Here is a 25,972-nt window from a genome sequence, read left to right on the forward strand (position 1 = left end):
AAACTGGAAGTAAGACAAGAGCGGCATTTACTTTAAAATCTTTCTGGACATACTCTCCCCCTAACTTCTGTCCTATGACTGGCCAGGGACTTTTTTAGGATCTCTTTTTGAGAGACACAATCACAGTCCGTTTGCATAATTTCTACAATAATTTCTGTACTTGTCTTATTTCCTCCATGACCCTATTACCTCCACTAGGGAAAGATGAATCTTTTATTATCTAATGTTGTTACCTAATGTCTTCTATTATATAATTTGATTTTTAAATCTGATCTCAGGAGATCACTAGACAACCTATAGTTTAACTATGCAAATTAAGTCATAAGGCAAAGAGAAAAGTATACCTTCTTGTCCAATATGGAAATACATGGTTATCCTGACTGTCCATACTCTAGAACTAGGAGACAGAGATCTGCATTACTCTTAAAATGAGAATTCTCTATTGGATTTTGAAAGGACATTAATGCCTGATTTTGCCACAAAAATAATTTAAATTCTTAATTTTGCAGTTGTAGTCATTTGTAAAATCTAAACCCTTTATTTTTAATGGGGAGAAGTCCACTCAAATTACTGTTGAGATTTAGGAGTCATCTTATTTTCATTTTATAATAAAATAGTTAAACCATACGTTTTAACCTTCACTAATCAAGAACTTTAAGAAATGTTGAATTTCTTATTTGGAAAAATTTATAAAAAATAAAATCATCCAAATAGTGCTTAGTAATCACTGATATATATATTTTTAAAGTAGTATTAGTTTTTTTAAAGCTGTTGATGTACCAAAAACCATAAGACACCTAGAAATAAGCCTAACCAAAGAGGTGAAAGACCTGTACTCTGAAAACTGTAAAACACTGATGAAAGAAACTGAAGATGACACAAAGAAATGGAAAAAACATTCCATGCTTATGGACTGGAAGAACAAATATTGTTTAAATGTCTATACTATTTAAAACAATCTACACATTTAAAGCAATCCCTATCAAAATACCAGTAGCACTTTTCATAGAACTAGAACAATCCTAAAATTTGTATGGAACCACAAAAGATTCCAAATATCCAAAGCAGCCTGGAAAAAGAAAAGCAAAGCAGGAGGCATCACAATTCTAGACTTCAAGTTATATAAAGCTGTAGTGATCAAAACAGTATGGCATCAAAATATTTTTACTGGCATAAAAATAAGCATCAATCAATGGAACAGAACAGAAACCCTAGAAATGGACCCATGACTATGTGGTCAATTAATCTCCAACAAAACAGGAAAGACTATGCAGTGGGAAAAATACAGTCTCTTCAACAAATCGTGGTGGGAAAACTGGACAGCAATGTGCAAAAGAATAAAACTGGACCACTTCCTTACATCATAAACAACATAAATTCAAAATGGATGAAAGACCTACATGTGAGACAGGAAACTACTAAAATCCGAGAGGAGAACACAGGCAGCAACCTCTCTGACATAGGCTATAGCAACTTTTTACTAGGGATGTCTCCTGAGGCAAGGGAAACAAAAGCAAAAGTGAACTACTGGGACTTCTTCAAGATAAAAAGCTTCTGCACAGTGAAGAAAACAGTCAATAAAACTAAAAGGCATCCATTTTGAGATTATCTTTGTGTATGGTGTAAGAGAATAGTCTAGTTTCATTCTTCTTCACGTGGCTGTCCAATTTTCCCAGCACCATTTATTGAAGAGACTGTCCTTTTTCCAGTGGATATGGTCTTTCCTGCTTTGTTGAATATTAGTTGACCATAGGGTTGGGAGCCCATTTCTGGGTTCTCTATTCTGTACTACTGATCTATGTGTCTGTTTTTGTGCCAGGACCACACTGTCTCGATGATCACAGCTTTGTAGTACAGCTTGAAATCTGGCATTGTGATGCCCACCCCCCCACATTGGTTTTCCTTTTCAATATTACTCTGGCTATTTGGGGTCTTTTCTGATTCCATACAAATCTTAAAAAAATATTTGTTCCAACTTTGTGAAGAAAGTCCATGGTATTTTGATAGGAATTGCAATGAACATGTAAATTGCCCTGGGAAGTATAGACATTTTCACAATATTTATTCTTCCAATTCATGAGCATGGAATGTTTTTCTTTTTTATCTTTTTTTTTTAATTTTTTTATTTATTTATGATAGTCACAGAGAGAGAGAGAGAGAGAGAGGCAGAGACACAGGCGGAGGAAGAAGCAGGCTCCATGCACCGGGAGCCCGATGTGGGATTCGATCCCGGGTCTCCAGGATCGCGCCCTGGGCCAAAGGCAGGCGCCAAACCGCTGCGCCACCCAGGGATCCCGCATGGAATGTTTTTCTATCTCTTTGTGTCTTCCTCAATTTCTTTCAGAAGTCTTCTGTAGTTCTTAGCATATAGATCCTTTACCTCTTTGGTTAGGTTTATTCCTAGTTATCTTATGCTTTTGGGTACAATTGTAAATGGGATTGACTCCTTAATTTCTCTTTCTTCAGTCTCATTGTTAGTGTATAGAAATGCCACTGACTTCTGGGCATTGATTTTGTATCGTGCCACATTGCTGAATTGCTGTATGAGTTCTAGTAATCTTGGGGTGGAGTCTTTTGGGTTTTCTATATGCAGTATCATGTCATCTGCTAAGAGGAAGAGTTTGACTTCTTGCCAATTTGAATGCCTTTTATTTCTTTTTGTTGTCTAATTGTTGAGGCTAAGACTTCTAGTACTATGCTGAATAACACTGGTGAGAGTGGGCATCCCTGTTGTGTTCCCGACTTTAGGGGAAAGGCTCCCAGTGTTTCCCCATGGAGAATGATATTTGCTGTAGGATTTTCATAAATGACTTTTAAGATATTAAGGACTATTCCCTTTATCCCTACACTTTGAAGAGTTTTAATCAGGAATGGATGTTGTATCTTGTCAAATGCTTTCTCTACATCTACTAAGAGGATCATATGGTTCTTGTTTTTTCTTTTATTGATGTGATCTATCATGATTGTTTTGCAAATGTTGAACCCCCCCTTGCATCCTGGGGATAAATCCCAGTGGGTCATGGTGAATAACCCTCTTAATGTACTGTTGGATCCTACTGGCTAGTATCTTGTTGAGAATTTTGGCATCTGTGCTCATCAGGGATATTGGACTATAATTCTCCTTTTTAGTGGGGTCTTTGGTTTTGGAATCAAGGTAATGCTGGCCTCATAGAACCAGTTTGGAAGAATTCCCTCCCTTTCTATGTAACAGCTTTAGTAGAATAGGTATTATTTCTTCTTTAAACCATTCGTAGAATCCTCCTGGGAAGCCTTCAGACCCTGGACTTTTGTGTCTTGGGAGGTTTTTGATGGCTGCTTCAATTTCATCACTGGTTATTGGCCTGTTCAGGTTTTTTTTTTTTTTCCCTTTCTGTTCCAGTTTTAGTAAATTGTGATTTTCCAGAAATGCATCCATTTCTAGATTGACTAATTTGTTGGCATATAGCTACTCATAGTACATTTTAAAAATCGTTTGTATTTCCTTGGTATTGGCTGTGATCTTTACTCTTTTGTTCACGTTTTTATTAATTTTAGTCTTTTTGCTTTTATTTTTAATAAGGTTGGCTAGTGGTTTATCTATCTTATTAATTCTTTCAAAGAACCAGCTCCTGGCTTTGTTGATCTGTTCTACAGTTCTTCTGGTCTATATTTCATTGAGTTCTGCTCTAATCTTTATTATCTCTCTTCTGTTTGGTGTAGGCTTTATTTGCTATTCTTTCTCCAATTCCTTTAAGTGTGAGGTTAGCTTGTGTATTTGCATTTTTTCCAATTTTTTGAGGGAGGCTTGTATTGCAATGTATTTCCCTCTTAGGGCTGCTTTTGCTGTATCCCAAAGATTTTGAATGTTGTATTTTCATTTGTTTCCATGAATTTTTAAAATTATTCTCTTATTTCCTGGTTGACCCATTTATCTTTTAGTAGGATGCACTCTAACCTCCATGTATTTCAGTTTCTTCCAAATTTCTTCTTGTGATTGAGTTCTATTTTCCAAGCATTGTAATCTGAAAATATCAATAGTTTAGTATCAGTTGAGACCTGATTTGTGACTATTGGGACTGGGACTATACTGTCCCAGTATGTGTACTATTCTGGAGAAAGTTCCATGTGCACTTGAGAAGACTGTGTATTGAGTTGCATTCAGATGGAAAGTTCTGTATATATCTGTGAAATCTATTTGGTCCAGTGTATCATTTAAGGCCCTTGTTTCTTTGTTGATGTTCTGCTTAAAATATCTGTCATTTGCTGAAAGTGCCATGTTGAAGTCTCCTAGTGTATTATTTTCTAAGTATCTCTTTACTTTATTAATTGATTGATATACTTGGCTGCTCCCACATTAGGGGCATAAATATTCATGATTGTTAGGTCTTCTTGTTGGATAGACCCTTTAAGTATAATATAGTGTCCTTCTTCATCTCTTACTACAGTATTTGGTATAAATTTTAATTTATATGATATGAGGATTGCTACCCCAGCTCTTTTGAGGACCAGGTGAATGGTAAATGGTTCTCTACCCCTTCATTTTCAGGCTGGAAGTGTCCTTAGATCTAAAGTGAGTATCTTGTAGACAGCTTATAGATGGGTCTCACTTTTTTATTCAGTCTGATACTGTGTGTTTTGATGGGATCATTTAGCCCATTCATGTTCAGAGTAACTATTGAAAGATATGAATTTAGTGTCATCATATTACCTATTGAGTCCCTGTTTTTGTGGATTGTTTCTTTGGGCTCCCTTTTTCTTTTACAGGGCCCCCCTTAATATTTCTTGCAGAGCCGGTTTGGTGGTCACATATTCTTTCAGTTTCCACCTCTCCTGGGAGCTCTTTATCTCTCCTTCTATTCTGAATGAGGGCCTTGCTGGATAAGGTATTCTTGGCTGCATGTTCTTCTCATTTAGTACCCTGTATATATCATGCCAGCCCTTCTGACCTGGCAGGTCTCTGTGGAGAGGTCTGCTGTTATTCTGATATTTCTCCGCATATAAGTTAAGAATCTCTTGTCTGGAGCTGCTTTAAGAATTTTCTTTTTCTCTCTGAAATTTGCAAATTTCACTATTAAATATCTAGGTGTTGAATGGTTTTTATTGATTTTTTTTTGGGGGGGGAATCTTTCTATCTCTTGGATCTGATTGCCTGTTTCCTTCCCCAGATTAGGGAAGTTCTCAGCTATGATTTGTTCAAATATACTTTGTGATCCTGTCTCTCTCTCAGCCTCTTTTGGAATCCCAATTAGATGTATATTCTTCCTTCTCAAGCCATTATTTATTTCCTTCAGCCTTTCCTCGTGGGCTCTTAGTTGTTTTTCTCTTTTTTCCCCAGCTTCCTTTCATTCCATCAACTTGTCTTCTATGCCACTCACTGTCTTCCACTTCATTAATCCTAGCAGTTATAGCATCCAGTTTGGATTGCATCTAGGTTAATCTATTTTTAATTTTGGCCTGATTAGATCCCAATTGTACAGTAGGGAAGTTTCTAGAGTCCTTTATGCTTTTTTCCAGAGCCACCAGTGGCTTTATAATTGTACTTCTGAATTGAATTTCTGACATCATATTGAAATCCAAAATCTGCAACTTTGTGGCAGAGAGTATTGTTTCTGGTTCTTTCTTTTGTGGTGAATTCTTCCTTCTAGTCATTTTGTCCAGTACAGAGTGGCTCTATGAGCAGGCTGAGTCAAAAATATGAACCACAACCTAAGTAAATCACACCCTAGATTATTCTGAAGAGGTAAGAAACCAGAAAATAAAAGAAAAAGAACACAACAACAAAATAAAAAAGGAACACTACAGTGAAAAATAAATTTTAAAACAAGGCAGTAAAAGTAAAAAGCCAAAAACCAAAATCAAAGAAGAAAAAAGAGGGGATCCCTGGGTGGTGCAGTGGTTTGGCGCCTGCCTTTGGCGCAGGGCGCGATCCTGGAGACCCGGGATCGAATCCCACATCGGGCTCCCGGTGCATGGAGCCTGCTGCTTCTCCCTCTGCCTGTGTCTCTGCCTTTCTCTCTCTCTCTCTCTCTCTGTGACTATCATAAAAAAAAAAAATTTAAAAAAGAAGAAAAAAGACAAAGCAAAAAAACAAAGTAAAGAGGAAAAAGAAAAAAAATTAAAATGGGGGGATGGTGGTAGTGAGTAAATGGTAGTGGAGAGAGAATATAATCTACCTGAGGGGTCCTAGAGGGTGAACCTCTTGGTTCTGAGTGTATTTTGTTCTGTATGTTAGAAGATCCTCAATCCCAAATTTATATAAACCAGCAATACTTATAGAAAGCCCCAACATTGACCACAAAAACAAACAAGATAAAAGAGGGGGGCAGAATGGGAAGGAAGAGAGAATATAATCTCACAGAATGGACCAACACAGTGCTCCACATGGTTCTGAGTGTATACTGGTTGTGTCTTAGAAGGTATTAACTTCCACCATTGTAAAACAAAACAAGGCAGAAAAAACAAAAAACAAATACTCATATCTTGCCTGTTTCCTTCCCCATAGATAACCATAATTAAATTGAATACATTGAAGGGAATCCAGAAGTGAAAAATATATCTAAGACATGTAATTGTGGAAATACGAAAGTTAAAAAGGAAAATACTTAAAAATGAAGAGCTTGTAAGATATTGTAGTTAAGGTGGGAAAAGAGAAAAAATACTGGAGATTTTTAGTCTGATATAAAAATGAGTTGTAATGGAAAAAGGAAAAAAGAAAGGACTTTCTAGTTCTATATATTATTTTCTCTCAGTCCTGGAGCTTTCCAGTGCTGCTTGGTCAATAAACTTGCTCTTCCCTTGTCCTTCCAGATGGTCTTCTGGGGGAGGGGCCTGCTGCACTGATTCTCAGGTGTGTGCACCTGGGGGAAATGCCCCGCCCCGGGCCGGGTGCTGGGCTCAGTGTGAGCTGTTTATCCAGTGAGGCCTTTGTTCCCTAGAGGCCTTGCCTCTCCTAGGCACAAGGTGAAACAAAGAGGAACAACAATGATGGCGGTGGTCAGGTCTCCAGCTCTGGAGTCGAGCTCCCTGTGAGTAACTAACCACAGCTCCCAGTCCACACTGGCCTAGATGCTCCTGGGGGGCAGGCGCAGGTGCACTGATCTGCACAGCTTGGGGGCACTCAGCGGTAGGAGAGTTCTCACTGTCCTGTGCCCTCCTTGCTTCCTCCTGTCCCAGGGGAAATGCAGGATTGCCAGCTTTGTTCTCTGGAGCACCCTGGGATCCAGGTCCCTGTGTGGCTTGACCTGCACTCCCGGGGGGCCGCTTCTCCTGAAGGAAACAGGGTACAGCCACCTCCTTCCGTTACCAGGCTCTAGGGTAAAGGGAGCTCTAGAGCTGGCCACCTAGCCACCTGGGTTCTCCCAAATGCCCTGCGGAGCTCCAGCCCTTTACCAATATTGGCCCGCGGTTTACGGTGAGCCTTCCCCCTGGGCGACCCTCCTCTTATAGTGACTCCAGGAATCTTGAGGCTTCACTGCCCCTCCTGGAATTTTGCCCAATTTCCCTGCTAAGCATTTTTCCATCAGGTAAAACTCTGGTGCGGATTTTTAAAATTCCTGCTTCTCCGGGGCTGGCTTTCCTGCCCTGGAGTCTCTTGCCACTCCACCTTAGCCCTGCTAGTCGCAGTTCCCCTCCCCCACTTATTCTTTTTTATTTTCATTTTTTGTCTTCCTACCTTGTTAAAAGCAATAACTTCTCTGTAGCATTCCAGCTGTTCTCTCTTTAAATCTTAGGTTGAATTCATAGGTGTTCAGGATGTTTTGAAAGTTATCTAGGTAAGTTTGGGGGGCCAGGTGAGTTGAGGACCCCTACTCTTCCGCCATCTTCCAAAGTCACATTTTCATTTTGTTTTAGTTTACAAAGAAAATTCGAACTAAAATCCACATATTTTGGGAGGTGATCTACCCACTAGTTACACAAATAGATCAGAGATAGATCATCAACACAGGCATGTATACCCATGCCTTCAGAGAGATAACTGCCTCTCTTTCTGTGCTAGACTCTGCTACAGCTTTATTTGGGATCTGGCTAGACAACAAGGGCAGGGATTCCTAAATTAATATAGGTAATCTACAAAGCAAATGCTCTGCCAGTAAAGAATGAAGGATAATTTACCATGTTGTAATAAGTGAGAATCCTCTGCTGAGCCATGGACTCTCAAGAAACAACCAAAGGAACAGAATATGAAGTCCAAAAAGGACTTACTCAAAAAAACATTAATGATGACTTTACAAACAAGACAAATGAAAGAGAAATATTTCATACATGGTAAAAATTATTCTTTCTCAAGAGATTCCAAATGATATTTTTAAAAATTTAGACATAATTGACATATAACATTAGTTTCATGTACATAACATTATTTGTTATTGATATATACTACAAAATGATCACCATAGTACATCCTGTTAACAGCCATCACTATACATAGATATAAATTTTTTTTCTTGTGATGAAAACTGTGAAGATCTATTCTCTCCCCAACTTTCAAGTACAAAATACACTATTATTAACCACAATCCCCAGACTGTCCATTACTTCACTAGGACTAGTTTATTTTATAGCTGACAGTTTATAGTTTATAACCCCTTAGATAATATTTTAAAATGTTGTCTCCATGCATTTTTATCATGTATGGATTATTACACTAAAGAACATTACTAGTGAACCATCTGAAGAAATCAGAAATGCTTAACACATGAAGAAGCCTAACTTTTTAAATAGTCTTAGGTATATCCTTTCTCCATTTACAGAATTTTTAAAAATTATAAGTCTCCTGCATGTGTTTGGTATCAAAAGAGCACAAATTAAATACAGCTAGAAGTATTCTGGCAACTTTAAGAAACATGAAATATCTTTTTCATAATGGTTACTGGATTAACTATATTGATAGAAGTACATTTCCTGGAAAATTAGACTTTAATTTTAAATATGAACCACAAACAAGTTTAGTTAAATAAGAACTTTTTTACATACGTTAGGGTTGTTTCCATTCTCGAGACTTGTTCGAGGTCTTCATGAGGGTCCTTGAATCCAGTAAAGTAGTAATAAGATTTGTCCCACTTGATGGGCTTGTCAGACATCCTTTTAGCCTCCCTGAGAGGCTGGGAGCGCACATTACTATTCAAGCTTTGGATATGTTCAACAGATAAACTGCAGGAGTTGAGAATATATAATACTGTGCTTAGCAGATCTCTGGTGTGCAAAGTAAATTTGACTGCTCGAAATCCTAGAGAATATAATTCCCCCAAACAATTAATACAGATGATTATTTGCTTTATTCAAAATAATTTTTCATGCAACATAAGTAAAATCAAAATCTTTTAAAACATTTGATTACTGATTAAAATCTATCCAACTGGCAAATAATCTGTAAATGGAAAACTACTTGTGTTCTCCAAAACCATACCACAGTATCTTTACCTTCATGAATTCCTCAGTCAGTTCCCTTTCTAGTTTGGCACTAGAATGTATTTTGACCAAATACATTTCAGCCCAAGGATCGGGGGGTTCAGAATATTTTCAATGCTGCCCATAAATTTGGTCTCTACAGTCTAAGAGATGGAAAAGCTCTCCTATGAGCGAGTGTCCATGAAAGATGGTATCTAGCACTAAGACAAAGAGGGGAAAAGAGGGGACGGGGAGGTTGTACTGTGATAGTGGTTCAGATGGAGCAGCCAGACAGTCTAGTCTCAGGGGTGACAGAAATCCATCTAAAATTTTCTCTATGATTACAGGATATTACCTACTAGGTAACTCAATATTTTTGGAAGTGATGTGAAATTCCCTGTTTAAAAGTTAACACTTCACAATCTGATTTTGATTTTGAGTAGTCAGTGGGCTAAGGTTAGTAATCTAACTTGTTACATCCTCAACAGGAGGTCTAGAGTTCTCTCTCTCTCTTTTTTCTCTTCATTACTGGGTGTTAGGCTTGGTTCTAGCTGAATTTATGTAGCTTCTCAACACCCCCATCAACTTTGTGATTCTTATCTCTGCAAATATGAAGAAATATGGCTCAAGGAGATTAGGAAGAATGCAGAGCAAGGGCTTAAATCTGAGTTGACTCCAAGCCCAGTATTTTCTCCAGAACAGAATGCTGACTCTTTCTTCTTGGTTTTGAAAATTATACCATTATTATAGAAGTATATCCTCACTGTGAAATTAGAGATACATATAGTAAAAATAAAAATCTTCTGTTAACAGGCATACAACCTCACATCTTTACTAGATATAACCACCATTAACAGTAAGATGATACCTATGCTTTTTGACCTGCACTGTCTCATATGGTAGCTACTAGTCCTATGTGGTGGTTTAGAATTAGATTAATTAAAATTAAACAAAATTAAAATTCAGTTCCCGGTCACACTAACATTTCAAGTGCTCAACAGTCACATGGGGCTTGTGCCTGCTGTATTAGTGCAAATACAGAACATTTATATCATCACAGAAAGTTCTCTTGGAACTTGGAACTTTCTCATAGAACTGCTCTAGACCTTTTCTTTGTGCTTATGTATGTATATTACATAGGATATATACCCCTATTTGTTTACACAAACACACGTCTACAGTTTGAATTATTTCCTTTTCTTTTCTTTTCTTTTCTTTTCTTTTCTTTTCTTTCTTTTCTTTCTTTCTTTTTTTCTTTCTTTCTTTCTTTCTTTCTTTCTTTGAGACAGAGAGAGAGAGAGACAGAGACATGGGCAGAGGGAGAAGCAGGCTCCATGCAGGAAGCCCCATGTAGGACTCGATCCTGGGTCTCCAGGATCAGGCCCTGGGCTGAAGCCGGCGCTAAACCGCTGAGCCACCCGGGCTGCCCCAAATCGTTTCCTTTTAATATATAAAAACTATCATTGTAGACATATTACTTTGAACTTTCTTTTGTTATTAAACTTGGTGACTCTTTCATGTCTGTGTGTATAGATCAATCCACTCTTTATAGAAGCTATATATCCTGGTCCATATAATGAAGGTAGCATAATTTATTTGATACTTAAGTTATTTGACACTTCTGAAACTGATGAACATGAAAGTTTTTAATTTATCACTTTACATACAAGGCTGAAATGTATTTTCTTGTCTTTACCACTGATGATCAGATACTACAATTTGAATCATTCTCTAGAGATAACATACTATGTTTGCCACACAGACTTAAGGAATCTAGAACATGCAAACAAAGTTTTCTTAGTTGAATTTGTTGACTCATTTGATGATAAAGTGAGAAATACTGGCAGGAGAGTTATTCTAGTTGGTGAAAGAATTCCTGTGTTTGAGGTTAGGAAGAGCTCAGTCAAGGAACAAATCTGTTTCTATCTTATCAGCTCTATTAATTATTTAACCCAATGTAAGGGCTAAGGAATGCCGTACCAGATTGCACATATGCTTTATTGGAAAACAGTACCTAATTAGTTTAGTTTGGACTTGACTACTGAAGCCAAACATTTTAATGTTGTTAGCTATTTGTGTATATTATTTCCTGAGCTGTCTAGTCATTGTCTTTGCCCATTTTTGTAAGGGAGCTACTCTGTTTTCCTTTTGGTTTCTAAGAGATCTTCATACATTAACATTATCTTTCTGTCATTTTTGCTTATATTATCTCCCATTTCTAATTTTTTTTTCCGTAATCTATTTTTGTTTAATGAATGGCTCAAGTTTACCATTAATGAAAGTAGAGGACTTCTGTCTTTACTCAGTCACAGATGCCTACAACTACTTGTTCTAGCATTAACTCATAGAAAACTCCTAGTGAATTTTCTACTTGTTTTAAGGAAGTTTATTTCCTCACAGGGCACCAAAAAGAGTAGAGCTGTAGAAGTGATTTATTTATTTTTATTTTTTATTTTTGTAGAAGTGATTTAGATCTTGAATTTCAGGAATGAAAATCAGTACTAAAGATTTTACCTGATTACCATCTTAATTATCAATTATCTTAGTTTTATAATCAGATAAAAAGGTTAAAGACATAAAAATGTTTTAAATAAGTATTTAAGTCAGAGTGCCAATCTCTGTCATAAAGGTAAAGGCAAAAATGATGACTAACAATATTTTAAAAGAAGAATTGATAATGTAGTATATATAAATCACATTAGACTAGGAATAAGAAGACATTAGTTCTAGTAACAGCTCTACCCCTAACCTGCTGCATGAAATCTCCTAAGTTTCTGAGTTTCCCTCTGTTTGCTCCTTCCCTGACAAACAGACCTGGTTTATTCTTTAATTCCACATGTAGTCAGCATTCAAGACAAACCCAGTAGGTGGTAGTCATGAAAGTGGCAATTGTAGATACTATAAATAGCCTGACTCTTCGAAACACAACCAAATAAAAATAGTGATAATATTCTTGTTTTAAAAACTGTGAAGGAGGGGATTCCTGGGTGGCTCAGTGGTTTAGCACCTGCCTTCAGCCCAGGGCGTGATCCTAGAGTCCCGGGATCGAGTCCCACGTCAGGCTCCCTTCATGGAGCCTGCTTCTCCCTCTGCCTGTGTCTCTGCCTCTCTTTCTCTCTGTGTCTCTCATGAATAAATAAATAAAATCTTTTAAAAAAAACTGTAAAGGATATCATTTGCCTTCATACATTCCATCTGTCATGGAGAAATCATGAGATCTAAGTACACCACTATACCTAAGTATATGATGTTTTTCAATTCCTAGCCTAATCTTGACTGTGTATCTATTGAGGAGTATTTGTGAATATTTGGTCTTGGACTAGCAGAAATATATCTCAGCTGCTTAAGAACAGCACATTTATGATTACTTACAATTTTAAATAGAATTTTGTCATTTAGAGTGATAAATATAATTATTTGTTGTTATTACTACTATCATTTAAGCATTATTCAATAGAGTGGGTTCCTTCACAATAGGACTATGAGTTGACTTTTTGTCTTTGGATAATGAAGAATAGTGTCTATTTTTAATAAAACTCCCAATCAGAGGTAGATGGAGAAACACTCAAGGAAAAGAATTTCTGATTCCTGATCTCTCACATTCAAACATGAGAGAGTAAGAAAACAAAGAGAAAATGTATTATCAAATGCTCATCCCTGCAGAGACTGGGTACGAAGTTGTTTTCAACAGAAAGATCCTGTTTCAGCACTTTTTAGATTAAGCTCCTCTTCACCCCATGCAAGCACATGAGAACCTTGGGAGGCCTAGGTATGAGGCAGGGGGTCTTTACTGTGAGGGCTTTAGAACTTTAACACAGTACTTCACCTCTTTCATTTTAATAATGAAGAACCAGAAGTTAAGGTCACACAGCCAGTCACTGGAAGAGCTAGAAATAGATTCTAGGTCCCAAAAACCTATCAGATTCTGAGTTGTCTAACAGTTGGTTTCAAAAAAATAATAGTGCGGGGCACCTTGGTAGCCCAGTGGGTTAAGAATCTGCCTTCAGCTCAGGTCATGATCCCAGGGTCCTTGGATGGAGTCCCGTACTGGATTCCCCGCAGGGAGTCTGCTTCTCCCTCTATGTCTCTGCCTTTCCCTTTGTGTCTCTCATGAATAAATAAAATCTTTTAAAAAGATTATACTGCATTTTCTAACTGTTTTAGCCTTATTTCACAGAAAGCTGAATTATCCTTTTATTTAGATATTTAGAGAGATGATAGACCTGTATTTGCCTTTAATTTTAAGTAATTCTGGATCAGGGGTAAAGCAGTAACAAAGGGTCAAAAAGAAGGCTACCTATTAAGACTCATTAAAAAGAGCCTACAGGGATCCCTGGGTGGCTCAGCAGTTTAGTGCCTGCCTTCAGCCCACGGCATGATCCTCAAGTCCCGGGATTGAATCCCACATCAGCCTCCCTGCATGGAGCCTGCTTCTCCCTCTGCCTGTATCTCTGCCTCTCTCTCTCTCTCTCTGTCTCTCTGTCTCATGAATAAATAAAAAAATCTTTAAAAAAATAAAAATAAAAATAGCCTACAGCTGGAGTTGAAAGACTTGGGTTTAAGATCCACATTCCATCTCTGTAGTCCTGGCAAAATCCCTGCACATTACTAATTTACTTGGCAAATACTACCTACTTCACATGCTATTTTGATAACTAAATAAGGGAATATAGGCTGTACTTCTTAAAAATGTAAATTGTTACATACATGGTTAACACTTAAAACATGAAATAGGAAGTGGACAACTAAGAACATTTCAGTTTTACAGACAAGAGTTTAAACACACAAAAAAATGGCTTACTCAAACACAGCCAGAATAGAAGCTAATTCTAGGAAAACAATTAATTAAATGACATTACTTTTTTTTTTTTTTTTTTTAACAAAAAAGGCTTCAATCCAAAGGTACCCTGGCAACAAGCAGACTTAGTGAACAGATTTATCACAAGCTCACAAGGGAAACACTAGATATAAGAAAACATACCAGATGTGCTAAAAGGTTCCTTGCCTTCAGAGGAATTCTGCTCTGTTTCTCTTACATAAAATGTAAGCTGAGTTGGTTTCAAAGACTTGAAGCCTGGTTTCTGGAGGTTTTCTAAGTAGACACTTAATCTCTTAAGAGAATTTTCATTTACTTCCTGAAAAAAAAAATCAAGGGGCATTTACACACAAAACAGAACAAGAAAACAGAAATTATATCCTGACCTTTAAGCACATTAATGAGGGTATTAAACAATTTAGTATTAAATATGTTGAGATTTCATAGCTCTTTGGTGAAGAATAAAATTGGATCCACATCTTACAACACGAAACAAAACTAAGGTTACCATGTGAAAAAATGTTAACTGTATAAGTACTAGAAGAAAACATGGTTGACTCCATTATAATTTTGGTGTGGAAAAAGCCTAACTATGATTAAATATCTCTAATATATGATTGACAATACATCGGTAAATCCACTTACATAAAAAAATTAAAAACTCAAAAAAAAGCACACAACCCCTCCTCCCACCACACACACACACTAAGCAGTTCACAGGCAAATAAGCTACTGGGAGAAAATATTTGCAAGTCATTTCTCTCTATATATAGGCTCTTAAAATGACTGTCCAGTGACTGGTTGAATTATGGTACATTCATTCAATAGAATACAACCAAATAGAGAATGTGGTGTAGGTGTCTAGGAATTGACATGGAGTTATTTTCAAGGTTGTTAAGTGAAAGAAAGAAATGCCCTTTCATGAAAGAATAGCTCTACAAAAGGGCATAAGTCGTAACCATGTTTCCTATCATTTTAGGTTTCTTCTCAAACACATTGTGTGACTTGAAATTAGGAACAGTTTATTTTTGTTTGTCTGTTTAAGTGATTATAGTATGCTGTTCTTAGCTACTAGAATTCAGTGGGCAGCTGATGTACATTTCCTGCTAGTGTAAGACTAAATCTTCATAATTATGTTTTGCTACAAGTTCCTATTTTTGCAAAAAAGAAATAGGCAGAACAACCCAGAAATGAATAAAAATGGTTATCTACAGAAAGTTACAGGAATGGGGTAAAGAAATGGGGACAGGAGGAGTTAGACTTCTAAATAAACTTTGTATTTAGTTTTAATTTTTGAAACCTAGAAATGTTTTGTGTATTTTATTTTCTTAAATTCAATTAGCAAATATATGAGTAGCCAACATCACGAGTTTCAGGTGCAGTATTCAATAATTTTATCATTTGTAAATAACACTAAGTGCTCATCATTTCATGTGCCCATTACCAAATCATCCTATCTTCCCACCTATCCCCACTCCAGTAATCCTCAGCTTGTTTCCTATAGTTAGGAGTCTCATGGTTTTTTCTCCCACTTTGATGACTTTCCCTCCCTTCTCTTATGATCCTCTGTGGTGTTTCTTATATTCCACATATGAGTGAAATCATATAATAATTGTCTTTCTCTGATTGATTTATTTCACTCAGCATAATACCATCAGTTCCATCCATGTTGATGTAAATAGTGGGTATTCATCCTTTCTGATGGCTAATACAATAATATTACACTGTGTATATAGACCACATCTTCTTTATCCATTCATCTGTCAATGGACATCTTAAGTCGTTCCATCATTTGGCTATTGTGGACATTGCTCCTATGAATATGGGGGGCAGGTGCTCCTGCAGATCACTACACTTGTATTTTTGGGGTAAATCCCCAGTAGTGCAATTGCTGGATCATAGGGTATCTCTATTTTTAACTTTGAGGAACCTCCACACAGTTTTCCAGAGTGGCTATATCAGTTCACATTCCCACCAACAGTGCAAGAGGGTTCCCCTTTCTCCACATCCTCTCCAACATTTGTTGTTTCCTGTCTTGTTAATTTTAACCATTCTGACTGGTGTGGGGTGGTGTCTCCTTGCGCTTTTGATTTATATTTCCCTGATATCAAGTGATGTGGAACATTTTTTCATATGTCCATTGGCCATTTGTTTGGAGAAATGTCTGTTCATGTCTTCTGCCCATTTCTTGACTGGATTATTTGTTTGTTTGTTTGTTTTTTTGTGTGTGTTAAGTTGAATAAGTTCTTTGTTGTCTGTTTTACAAACCCTTGTATGGAGGGCTGACTTTCAATAGATCGTAGCAAGGGAACTACTTCGCTACGTACGAAATTCCGACCCAGAAGCAGGTCATCTATGAATGGTTTAGCACCGGGTTCCCCACGAACCTGTGTTTCAAGATGGGTGAGGGGGCGGCCCCCTTTCCGGCTGAGCCCGTTTCCCGGAGGAGGGGCTCTCTGCACCGAACCCCGGTCCTGACTCACGGCAGGGTACACCATGCCATGCAGTAGAAGCTTTTAATCTTGATGAAGTCCCAATAGTTCATTTTTGCTTTTATTTCCCTTGCCTTTGGAGATGTGTCTAGGTCGAAGAGGTTGCTGCCTGGTCCAGCAAGAAGTGTTCCAATTTCATTCTCTTAGATGTGGCTGCCCAATTTTCCCAGCACCATTTGTTGAAGTTACTGTCTTTTTTCCAGTTGGTATTCTTTCCTGTTCTAAGGGTTATTGACCATAGAGTTGAGAGCCTATTTCTGGGTTCTCTATTCTATTCCATTGATCTATGTTTTTTTGTGCCTGTATCATACTCATACTGTCTTGATGATCACAGCTCTATAATATAGCTTAAAGTCAGGCATTGTGATGCCCCCAGCTTTGGTTTTCTTTTTCAACATTCCTCTGGCTATTTGAGGTCTTTTCTGGTTCCATACAAATCTTAGGATTATTTGTTTCATCTCTGTGAAAAATGTTGATGGTATTTTATAGGGATTGTATTGGATATGTAGATCGCTCTGTGTAACATACACATTTTCACAATATTTATTCTTCCAATCCATGAGCATGGAATGTTTTCCACTTCTTTGTGTCTTCCTCAATTTCTTTCATAGTGTTCTGTAGTTTTTAAGAGTATAGATCTTTCAGTAGAATAGGTATTAATTCTTCTTTAAATATTTAGTAGAATTTCCCTGGGAAGCCATGTGACCCTAGACACTTGCTTATTCGGAGTTTTTTGATGACTGCTTCAGTTTCCTTGCTGGTTATTGGTCTGTTCAGGTTTTCTACTTCTTCCTGTTTCAGTTTGGTAGTTTATAACTTTCCAGGAATGCATCCATTTCTTCCAGATTGCCTAATTCGCTGCCATACAGTTGCTCATGATACATTCTTAAAATTTGCTTTAATATTTCTTGCAGGGCTGGTTTAGTGATCACAAATTCTTTTATTTTCTGTTTGTTCTGGAAGCTCTTTATCTCTCCTTCCATTCTGCATGACAGCCTTGCTGGGTAAAGTATTCTTCATTGCATATATTTCTCATTTAGTATCCTGAATGTATCATGCAGGTCCTTTCTGGCCTGCCAGGGTCTCTGTGGATATGTCTTCTGGCAGCCTAATGTTTCTACTTCTGTAGGTTAGGAACCTCTTGTCTTGAGCTGCTTTCAGGATTTTCTCTTTATCTCTGAAATTTGCAAGCATCACTAACATGTCTGGGTGTTGACCTATCTTCATTTTGAAAGGGGTCCTCTCTATCTCTTGGACTTGAATACCTGTTTCCTCTCCAGATTAGGGAAGTTCTCAGCTATGATTTGGTCACATATACCTTCTGGCCCTCTCTCTTCTTCCTCAGAGACTACAATAATTCTAATATTGTTTTGTTTTATGGTATCACTGATTTCTCCAAGCCTCTCCTCATGGTCCATGTTGATTTTGTCTCTTTTCTTAGCTTCTTTCCTTTCCATCAACTTGTCTTTATGTCACTGACTCTCTTCTTCCTCATTTACCCTAGCTGTTAGAGCATCCAATTTAGATTGCAGCTCAGTTAAATCATTTTTAATTTGGCCTCATTAGATTTTATTTCTGCACTAAGAGATTCTCTAGTATCTTTTATGCTTTTTTCAAGCCCAATAAGTAACTTTATAATCATTATCCTGAATTCCAGCTCTGACATTTTGCTTATAACCATATTGATTATATATGTGGCAGAGTATTACCAGTGGTTCTTTGCTGTGAATTCCTCATTCTTGTCATTTTGTCCAGAGAAAAATGGATAAATAAGAGAACAAAATAAAAAATAGTGATAACACAAGCAAAATACACACTAGACAAATCCAAAGAGGTCAGAAACCAAAGAAGAAAAGAATAAGAAAAAAATAGGGGAGGGAGAGAGAATATAATCTCCCAGGTGGACAAAACAGGGTGATCCAGTTGGTCCTGGGTGTATTTTGGTCTGTTTGTTAGAAGACACTGAATCACAAAATTGTAAAGAAAGCCAAACTTTATATATATATATTTGAATTATAGTGAAAGGAAGCCAAAAATGAAGACTCTATCTATACAATGTGGGTGTAAAAAAAATGAAGGTTAAAAAAAGAATGAAAAAGAAGGAGCTGGGATCCCTGGATGGTGCAGCGGTTTAGCGCCTGCCTTTGGCCCACGGCGCGATCCTGGAGACCTGGGATCGAATCCCATGTCGGGCTCCCGGTGCATGGAGCCTGCTTCTCCCTCTGCCTATGTCTCTGCCTCTCTCTCTCTCTGTGTGTGTGACTATCATAAATAAATAAAAATTTAAAAAAAAAGAAGGAGCTGATAAAATAAGGAAGTGGTTGAAAAGGGAAAAAAGAAAAGGAAAATTTTAAACAGAAACAAATCGTGAATTCTATATACTATTTTCCCCTAGAGCTGGAATTTTGCAGTCCTATGTGCTCCATAAACTTGGTGTTCTCTATACTTCCAAGTGTTCTTCTGGGGGAGGAGACTTCCATGCTGATTCTCAGGTGTCTGCCTGGGTGGAGTAGCATTGCCCCTTGTCAGGGGGCCAGGCTCAGTGTATAAACTGCTTTTGGTTACTCTATGTGGCTTTTGTTCCCTGAAGGCTTTCTGAGCCTCTTTAGACGATGAAAATAAAAATGGCTATGCACCATCTTCACCCACAGAGGTGAAAGGTCATAGTCCTCTCTCCACAGTAAACCCTCAGGGATAAGTAGTCTTCACTTTTTTGTGTGCCAAACTCTGTAGTGTCCTGTGGTGCACACCCACACTAATCCTCCAGGGGGGAAGGTGGAGGGGCATCGCATTTTTGCCCTTTGCAGAACCTCCACACAGAGTTGTTGCTGGACTGTACCATGATTCATGGCTTATAGTGAACCAAGCTCACTCCTAGGCTCTCTGGCCAAACTGATTTCCCCACTCCAATGCTTGGGAACTCTTGCACTCAGGCACCCTTGTTCTTTCTGTGACGCAGTGAATTCTGAGACCACCCTGTGCCACCCAGGATTCTGTCCTGCTTCACCACCTGAGCACCTTTCAGGCAGGGACGTCTCTCACGGGAGCAGATTTCTAAAGGTTCTGATTTTGCACTCCAGGGCTATTTCACTTTCTGGTAGCTGGCTTAGCGGCTCCCTCCCCCCACCATTTATCACTGATATACTGTGTAAGATTCACTTCTCCCTATCTCCCTACCTTGCAGAAAAAGTGGTCACTTTTCTATTTGCAGAATTCCAGCAATTCTTTCCTTTTTTTTTTTTTTAAGATTTTATTTTTATTCATGGATTGACGGGGGCGGGGCAGAGACACAGGCAGAGGCAGAAGCAGGCTCCATATGGGGAGCCCGACGTGGGACTCCATCCCGGGACTCCAGGATCACGCCCTGGGCCAAAGGCAGGTGCTAAACCGCTGAGCCACCCAGGGATCCCCCAGCAATTCTTTTCTTACATCCTAGGTTTAATTCATAGGTGTTCAAAATGATTTGATAGTTATCTAGCTAAATTCAGGGGAACAGATGAAACGAGGTCCCCTACTCTTCCGCCTACTTGCCTTTCTCCTGCTTGTTTTGTGTATTTTATAACTGAGTTAAAATGAAGAGGATTAACAACAATAGCTGTGCTTTACTTTGAGACTGTTTCCTCTAGAAAAGGGACAAGAGTGTCCCGTACAAATGCAGAGAAGACAGGACTGCACATGAAGTGCCAAAAAGGGTGAACTGCCTTCGCAGACTTTGCATTTTGGTGATGGTATGCTTAAAATGAGAGAGAAGGGGACAAAGACGCAACAGAATGGCAGTGTGGGATCCAGGAAATTTAACAAAAATCCCCTACCCCTGGACAAGCAGAGCAGGACTAACTCCATTTTGTGCTGCACCCGCCACCTCCTGTATCACCCCCACATGACCTGCTTATTGCTTAAGGCGTGCCCCACCCTAGTCAAGCCATTGAGCACACCCTTAAGGGAAACTGGCTCATAAAAATGTAACCCCGCCTTGTGCCCGCCAAAACTGCTTGCCAATTCTGACCAGAGTGATGGGCCAGTTCAAATGGATACTATAGGGTAAAATGTAATTCAATTGGCCACCTGCGTATGGACCGACATGACTGTGCAACTTTCTGTGTGTGTTACAATCTCATTGGCCACGAACCCCTATAAAACTGCTATGCTTCTTAGCCTCGGGGTCCAAGTCCCTGCTCCGCTGTGTCAGGTATACTTGGACCCAAGCTTGAGCTTGTAAATAAACCCTCGAGTGTTTGCATCGGTGTAGGCTCCTTGGTGGTTTCTCGGATTTGCGATCTTGGGCACAACAGTAGGAAAGGGACAAAGATAGCAACAGAATGGCAGGATATGGGGGACAAAGTGTGCTGGAAAGGAAGGTGGGCTGACAGTCTCCGATATGGCAATCTGGGAGAGCCTCATGAAAGGTCACACTTAAACAAGAAAAGAAAGAAGCCACATCTATGTGACTGACCCCAAATAAAAACCCAGAAACCAAGGCTTGGAACAGGGTAGGCACTCTAATACGAGTTCAAAAGTAAATGTAAATACAGTTGACTCCAGAACAACATGGGTTAGAACTGCATGGGCCCACTTAAAAGTGGATTTGTTGGATAAATACAGCACTGTAAATGTATTTTTCTCTTCCTTATGATTTCTTAGTAACATTTTCTTTTCTCTAGCTATTTTATTGCAAGAATATAGGATATTATAAATATACCATGCAGAATACGTGTTAACTGAATATATTATTGGTAAGGCTCCTGGTCAATAGTAGGCTATTAGTAGTTAAGTTTTTGGGAAGTCAAAGGTTATACATAGATTTTTGAATGTGTAGGGGGTTAGTGCCCCAACCCCTGCATTGTTCAAGGTTCAGTTTTATTAACTTACCAGAACAATTACATTTCAGGTATATTGTGTTGGAGCTCTCCATGACCACTCTTCAGTTCAATTTAGTAGAAGAATTTATAGAACTCAGAAAAGCTGTTATACTCATGATTATGATTTATTATAGCAAATGATACAGATTAAAATCAGAAAAGGTAAAAGGCATGTAGGGTAGAGTCCAGAAGAGGCCAGGTGAAAGATTCCAGTTCTCCTCTCCCAGGGGATTTATAGAGCTAGTCCTTAATTCCCCAGCAACAATGCATGACAAAGCATGAGAAGTGCTGCCAACCAAGGAAGCTCATCTAAGCCTTGGTGTTCAGCATTTTACTGGGCTCACTCATGCAGGCATGTAGTGCCTATGTGACTGACTTTATTCAAATGGTCTCCAGTATACTCAAAGGGCCTCAGACATATGAAAATTGGCATTCACTGAAACTCACATTTTTAGCATAAGATACCTGGCATGGCTTGAGACCTCACACATACAAAAGATACCCATAAGGTAGGATATTCTAATGGCTCAGAGCTAATATCCCAGGAGGCAGTCAAGGGCCAACACCAAAGCCAGACATTTCTTTGGAATGTAGAGTTTAAGTAACCTGTGCCTGAGTTCACTTTTTAGAACACATAGAAGGTTTAATTTAAAAAAAAAAAAAAAAAAACCATTGGTGGGGGGGGGAAACATTCACCTATTACCAGGCATAATTCTTCCACACATGTTGGGTTTAAAAACTTTAAATAAATAAATATCCATCCCCAAAGTAATGGATATTTTTCTGTTGATTCATTTTACTAATTATTAGAAAGGATCTGACTTTTAAAAGCCAATATATATATCAAATATTACAATCAGAATATTTTCCTAGAGCAAAGAAGCAAAATTAATTTTTTCCCACTGCTAGTAGAAAAAAATTATATAATAATGTTCTAAATTTTCTAGAGTTCTAAATTCCTTTTCATGTTAAACCAGGTATTAATGTTAAGGAAGATAAATAGAACCAATGAAATAATCTTGACCTTCCTCACCAAGTTTATTTAAGTTACTTTTTATCTCTGTTTGTACTCCTTGAGCACATAATAACTGAAGTTGTAGCGAAGTGAACCAGCAGCATGCAACAGAAGGGAAAACCACTTAGCCCACTGAAAAACTTTCCTTATAACTATCCTTAAAAAAAAAATTGACCATGGCAACAGAAGCCTGAAATTTTCTTTCAAACACTAAATTTTATTCTAAAAATTGGCTCAGAAAACATGATTACTAATACTTTAAAGAGTCTCCATGGGATACCTGGGTGGCTCTCAGCCATTGTCTGCCTTCAGCTCAGGGCATGATCCCAGGTTCCTGGGATCCAGTCCCGAGTCCCACATCAGGGTCCCTGGAGGGAGCCTGCTTCTCCCTCTGCCTATGTCTCTGCCTCTTTCTCTGTGTCTCTCATGAATAAATAAATAAAATCTTAAAAAGAAACAAAAAGAGTTCCCATGATAGCTTTATTGTCTTCATAAAAAAAATGACAGCTTTCATATAAAGGAAAAACCCAGCCTATCTCCTGTGTACCTCCTTTATAGTCACACAAAACACTTCACTTCTGACACTTCTGGTCACCAAATGTTTTTTTCCACAATGAACAATTCTCTGTAACACCAGCTGGATGTCCTACAATTTAACTCAATTCTGACATTATGTTCCCAGAGACCGTGTCAGATCCCACAGGTTAAGGGCTCAGTTCCCCAAGACTGCTCTCCCTCCACTGCCCCTTCCACATACACACACTTCAGATACCAATCACTCCTGTTACCACCTGTGCTTTTAATCAACCAGTAATTTGCAGCAACCCCCTCCTTAGATTCTATTAACTTGCTAGAGCAGCTTACAGAACTCAGGGAAAAACTTACTTATGTTTACCTTATAAAGGATACAATAAAGAACGCAACTAACTAGCCAGGTAAAGAGAGACACAGTGTCCCAAGTGCAGGAGCTTTGGTCCCCATGGAGTTTGGGATCACCACCCTTCAGTGTAGATGTGTTTGCCCACCTGGAAGCTGGCTGAATGCCATTACTACTAGAATTATATGGAGGCTTCCTCATGTAGGCATGATCAGTTATTAACTCTATTTCCAGCCCTTCTCTCCTCTCAGGGGTTGAGGGTTGGGGCTGAAAATTCCAAGCTTCTAATCATGCCTTGGTGTTTCTGGTGGCCAGCCCCCATCGAGGAGCCCAGGGTCACAACATTAGAACAGAAGATGCTCCTGGTGTTGCTATCACTTATGGATTTACCAGGGTTTTAGGAGTCAGGTGTCAGGGATGGGGTCAAAGACCAGAGAACAGAACAAGAGATGTTTCCAGTGTTCTTCTCACTTAGGAAGCTACAGGGTTTTAGGAACTAGGTGGCAGGAACTGGGGGAAAAGATCAATGTATGTTTTTCCATTCCCTCAGATTTCATAAAACAATAGTTACAGTTTCAATTTTCAATATGTATATTTTAAAGTAATTAAAAACACTGACTTTATCACTATGACAACACAATCCAAATTTATAGAACTCTATTATTTTGAGTCAAAAATAAGCAAAATTTCAGTTTATGAAATGTGGACTAAAGGTTAAATAAATATATGTTTACCCTTTCTCTGGGGTGCTGTCCAAAGAAATCTGGATGTACTGCAAAATAGAATGGCCTCAAGGCATTGACTGCTTCAGCTCCTGATAAAGCTCTTGAGGAGTTTCGAAACCAGGGTGGAAATATCTTCTCTAGACATAACCTTTTAAAAAGATGTGAATTTATTATTCACCAAAGCACTGACACACACACACACACACACACACACACACACACACACACACACACAGATTCTCCAATGCATAAAGTGACACTATAATAACATTAAAATTATTATGTATGAAAAATACCATAGAAAAAGATCCATTTGTTCTTCTCTTCCTCCACCCACCCGTCCTCCTCAGCTACTATGCGCCCTTGAAGGCAGTAAACATGTTTTACATATACATGCTGTTGTTGGCTATGTTAGTTGGCATCTGTCTAAAGGCAGAGATCAAAACACGCTTAGACATGTGAGAGAAGAACTGGGAAAGGAAGGAGAAGATAGGGAGAACTTTCAGACCATGATTTAGGCCTGACACCTGCAGGGTAGAGGAGAGGCAGGAGGACTGGATAGGAAGTCTTAGATTGTAGCAGTTTCGAGGGCTCAGCCAGGCTAATGAGGAACTGGACCAAAGGCAACCACTGGAGGAGTCCTGTGTCTTGCTGGAATGAACCTGACTTAGTATTCCTGCTTTGCTTGGTCAGTGACAGCTAAGAAAGTGTGGCATTGAGGCAAATCCATTTGGTGGACCCAGAGAGGTAAGGAGAGCTCAGTGGATATCTTATGCTGCCATAGCATAGGGTCTGGCACAAGTGTTATTAATGTATGTTAAATGAGTATCTAGTAGGTAGTTAATGAAAGGAAACTCAACAGAATCAAGGAAAACTAAATCAAAAGCAATATCATGTTGCTTGAAATTGAGCAAATTTGGCACAGGAAAATCTGGGTTATAAGACATTAGGAAAGGATTAGATTTTTGAAAGACGAATTACTAGAAGAGAGGACAGCAAACCTTTTCTGAAAAAGGGTCTTACAGTAAACACTTTAGGCTTTGTGGACCACATGGCCTGTGTTAGACTTATTCTACTTAGCCATTGTAGTGGGAAAGCAGCCACAATAAGCACATGAATGAGTGTGCCCATGGTCAAATAGATCTTTACTTACATAAATAGGTAGTGGGCCCATCTGACCCACAGACTATACTTTGCTGACCTCTGCACTAGAGGATTTCTTTAAATATAAGTATCTCAAGTACATTTAAAAATACATGTACAATTTACTTCTAATTTTTGTAGACCACAGACTATGTAGGGTGAGAAATTTGTCAAATCATATGGATTTTTCCAAAAAAGAAAGTTATTCAACTGATAAGAGCAACATTGCCTTGAGTCAAATCAAATGGAGAGCCATTAAGGACACTTTAGGAGATTGGCGAATTTACAGACTGGAGTAACAGAATGTCACTACTGGTATCTATTTTATATTTAAAGCATATGACTTGATTGCTAATTAACAGCAAAGAATTTGCGCTGCAATTACTCTAGAGCAGTGTTTTTCATGATCCATGGTGTGATAAAATTAACCTACAGGGTCATGACCAGTATTAAAAAAGAGAAGACATGCAACAGAAAATATCACTGGATATTGTGTGTGGCAAGGGCAACTCCTGTTATGGAACTTGTATTGTATGCATTATGATTAAAATATAGTTTTCTGAAGACTGGAATAAAACAAGCTCGAAAAGTGTGGTTCTATAATGCAATCACTACTATTCACTGCCTATCAACGGCATGGAGTGAAGAGGCCAAGCATTCCTTTAGGCTCCTATGGCGT

At 38.4% G+C, this 25,972-nt stretch overlaps 1 protein-coding gene across 4 annotated transcripts in view; it reads right to left on the minus strand.

Annotated features, from left to right (window-relative positions):
* Nucleotides 1–25,972, minus strand: part of TCAIM (T cell activation inhibitor, mitochondrial) — a 54,516-nt gene that overhangs the window by 14,579 nt on the left and 13,965 nt on the right. For all 4 annotated transcript variants that reach the window (XR_005984563.1, XR_005984562.1, XM_041733747.1 and 1 more), the window contains exons 3-5: nt 24,160–24,298; nt 14,348–14,501; nt 8,953–9,205 (exon numbers count right to left, since the gene is read on the minus strand). Coding sequence is in view for 2 of the 4 variants with exons in the window: in XM_041733747.1 (XP_041589681.1) it covers nt 8,953–9,205; nt 14,348–14,501; nt 24,160–24,298 (546 nt within the window). In the remaining 2 variants the exon portion in view is untranslated. The remainder of the gene's footprint in view (nt 1–8,952; nt 9,206–14,347; nt 14,502–24,159; nt 24,299–25,972) is intronic.

The sequence above is a fragment of the Vulpes lagopus genome, chromosome 19 (assembly GCF_018345385.1).
Source record: "Vulpes lagopus strain Blue_001 chromosome 19, ASM1834538v1, whole genome shotgun sequence".
NCBI classification, from domain to species: domain Eukaryota; kingdom Metazoa; phylum Chordata; class Mammalia; order Carnivora; family Canidae; genus Vulpes; species Vulpes lagopus.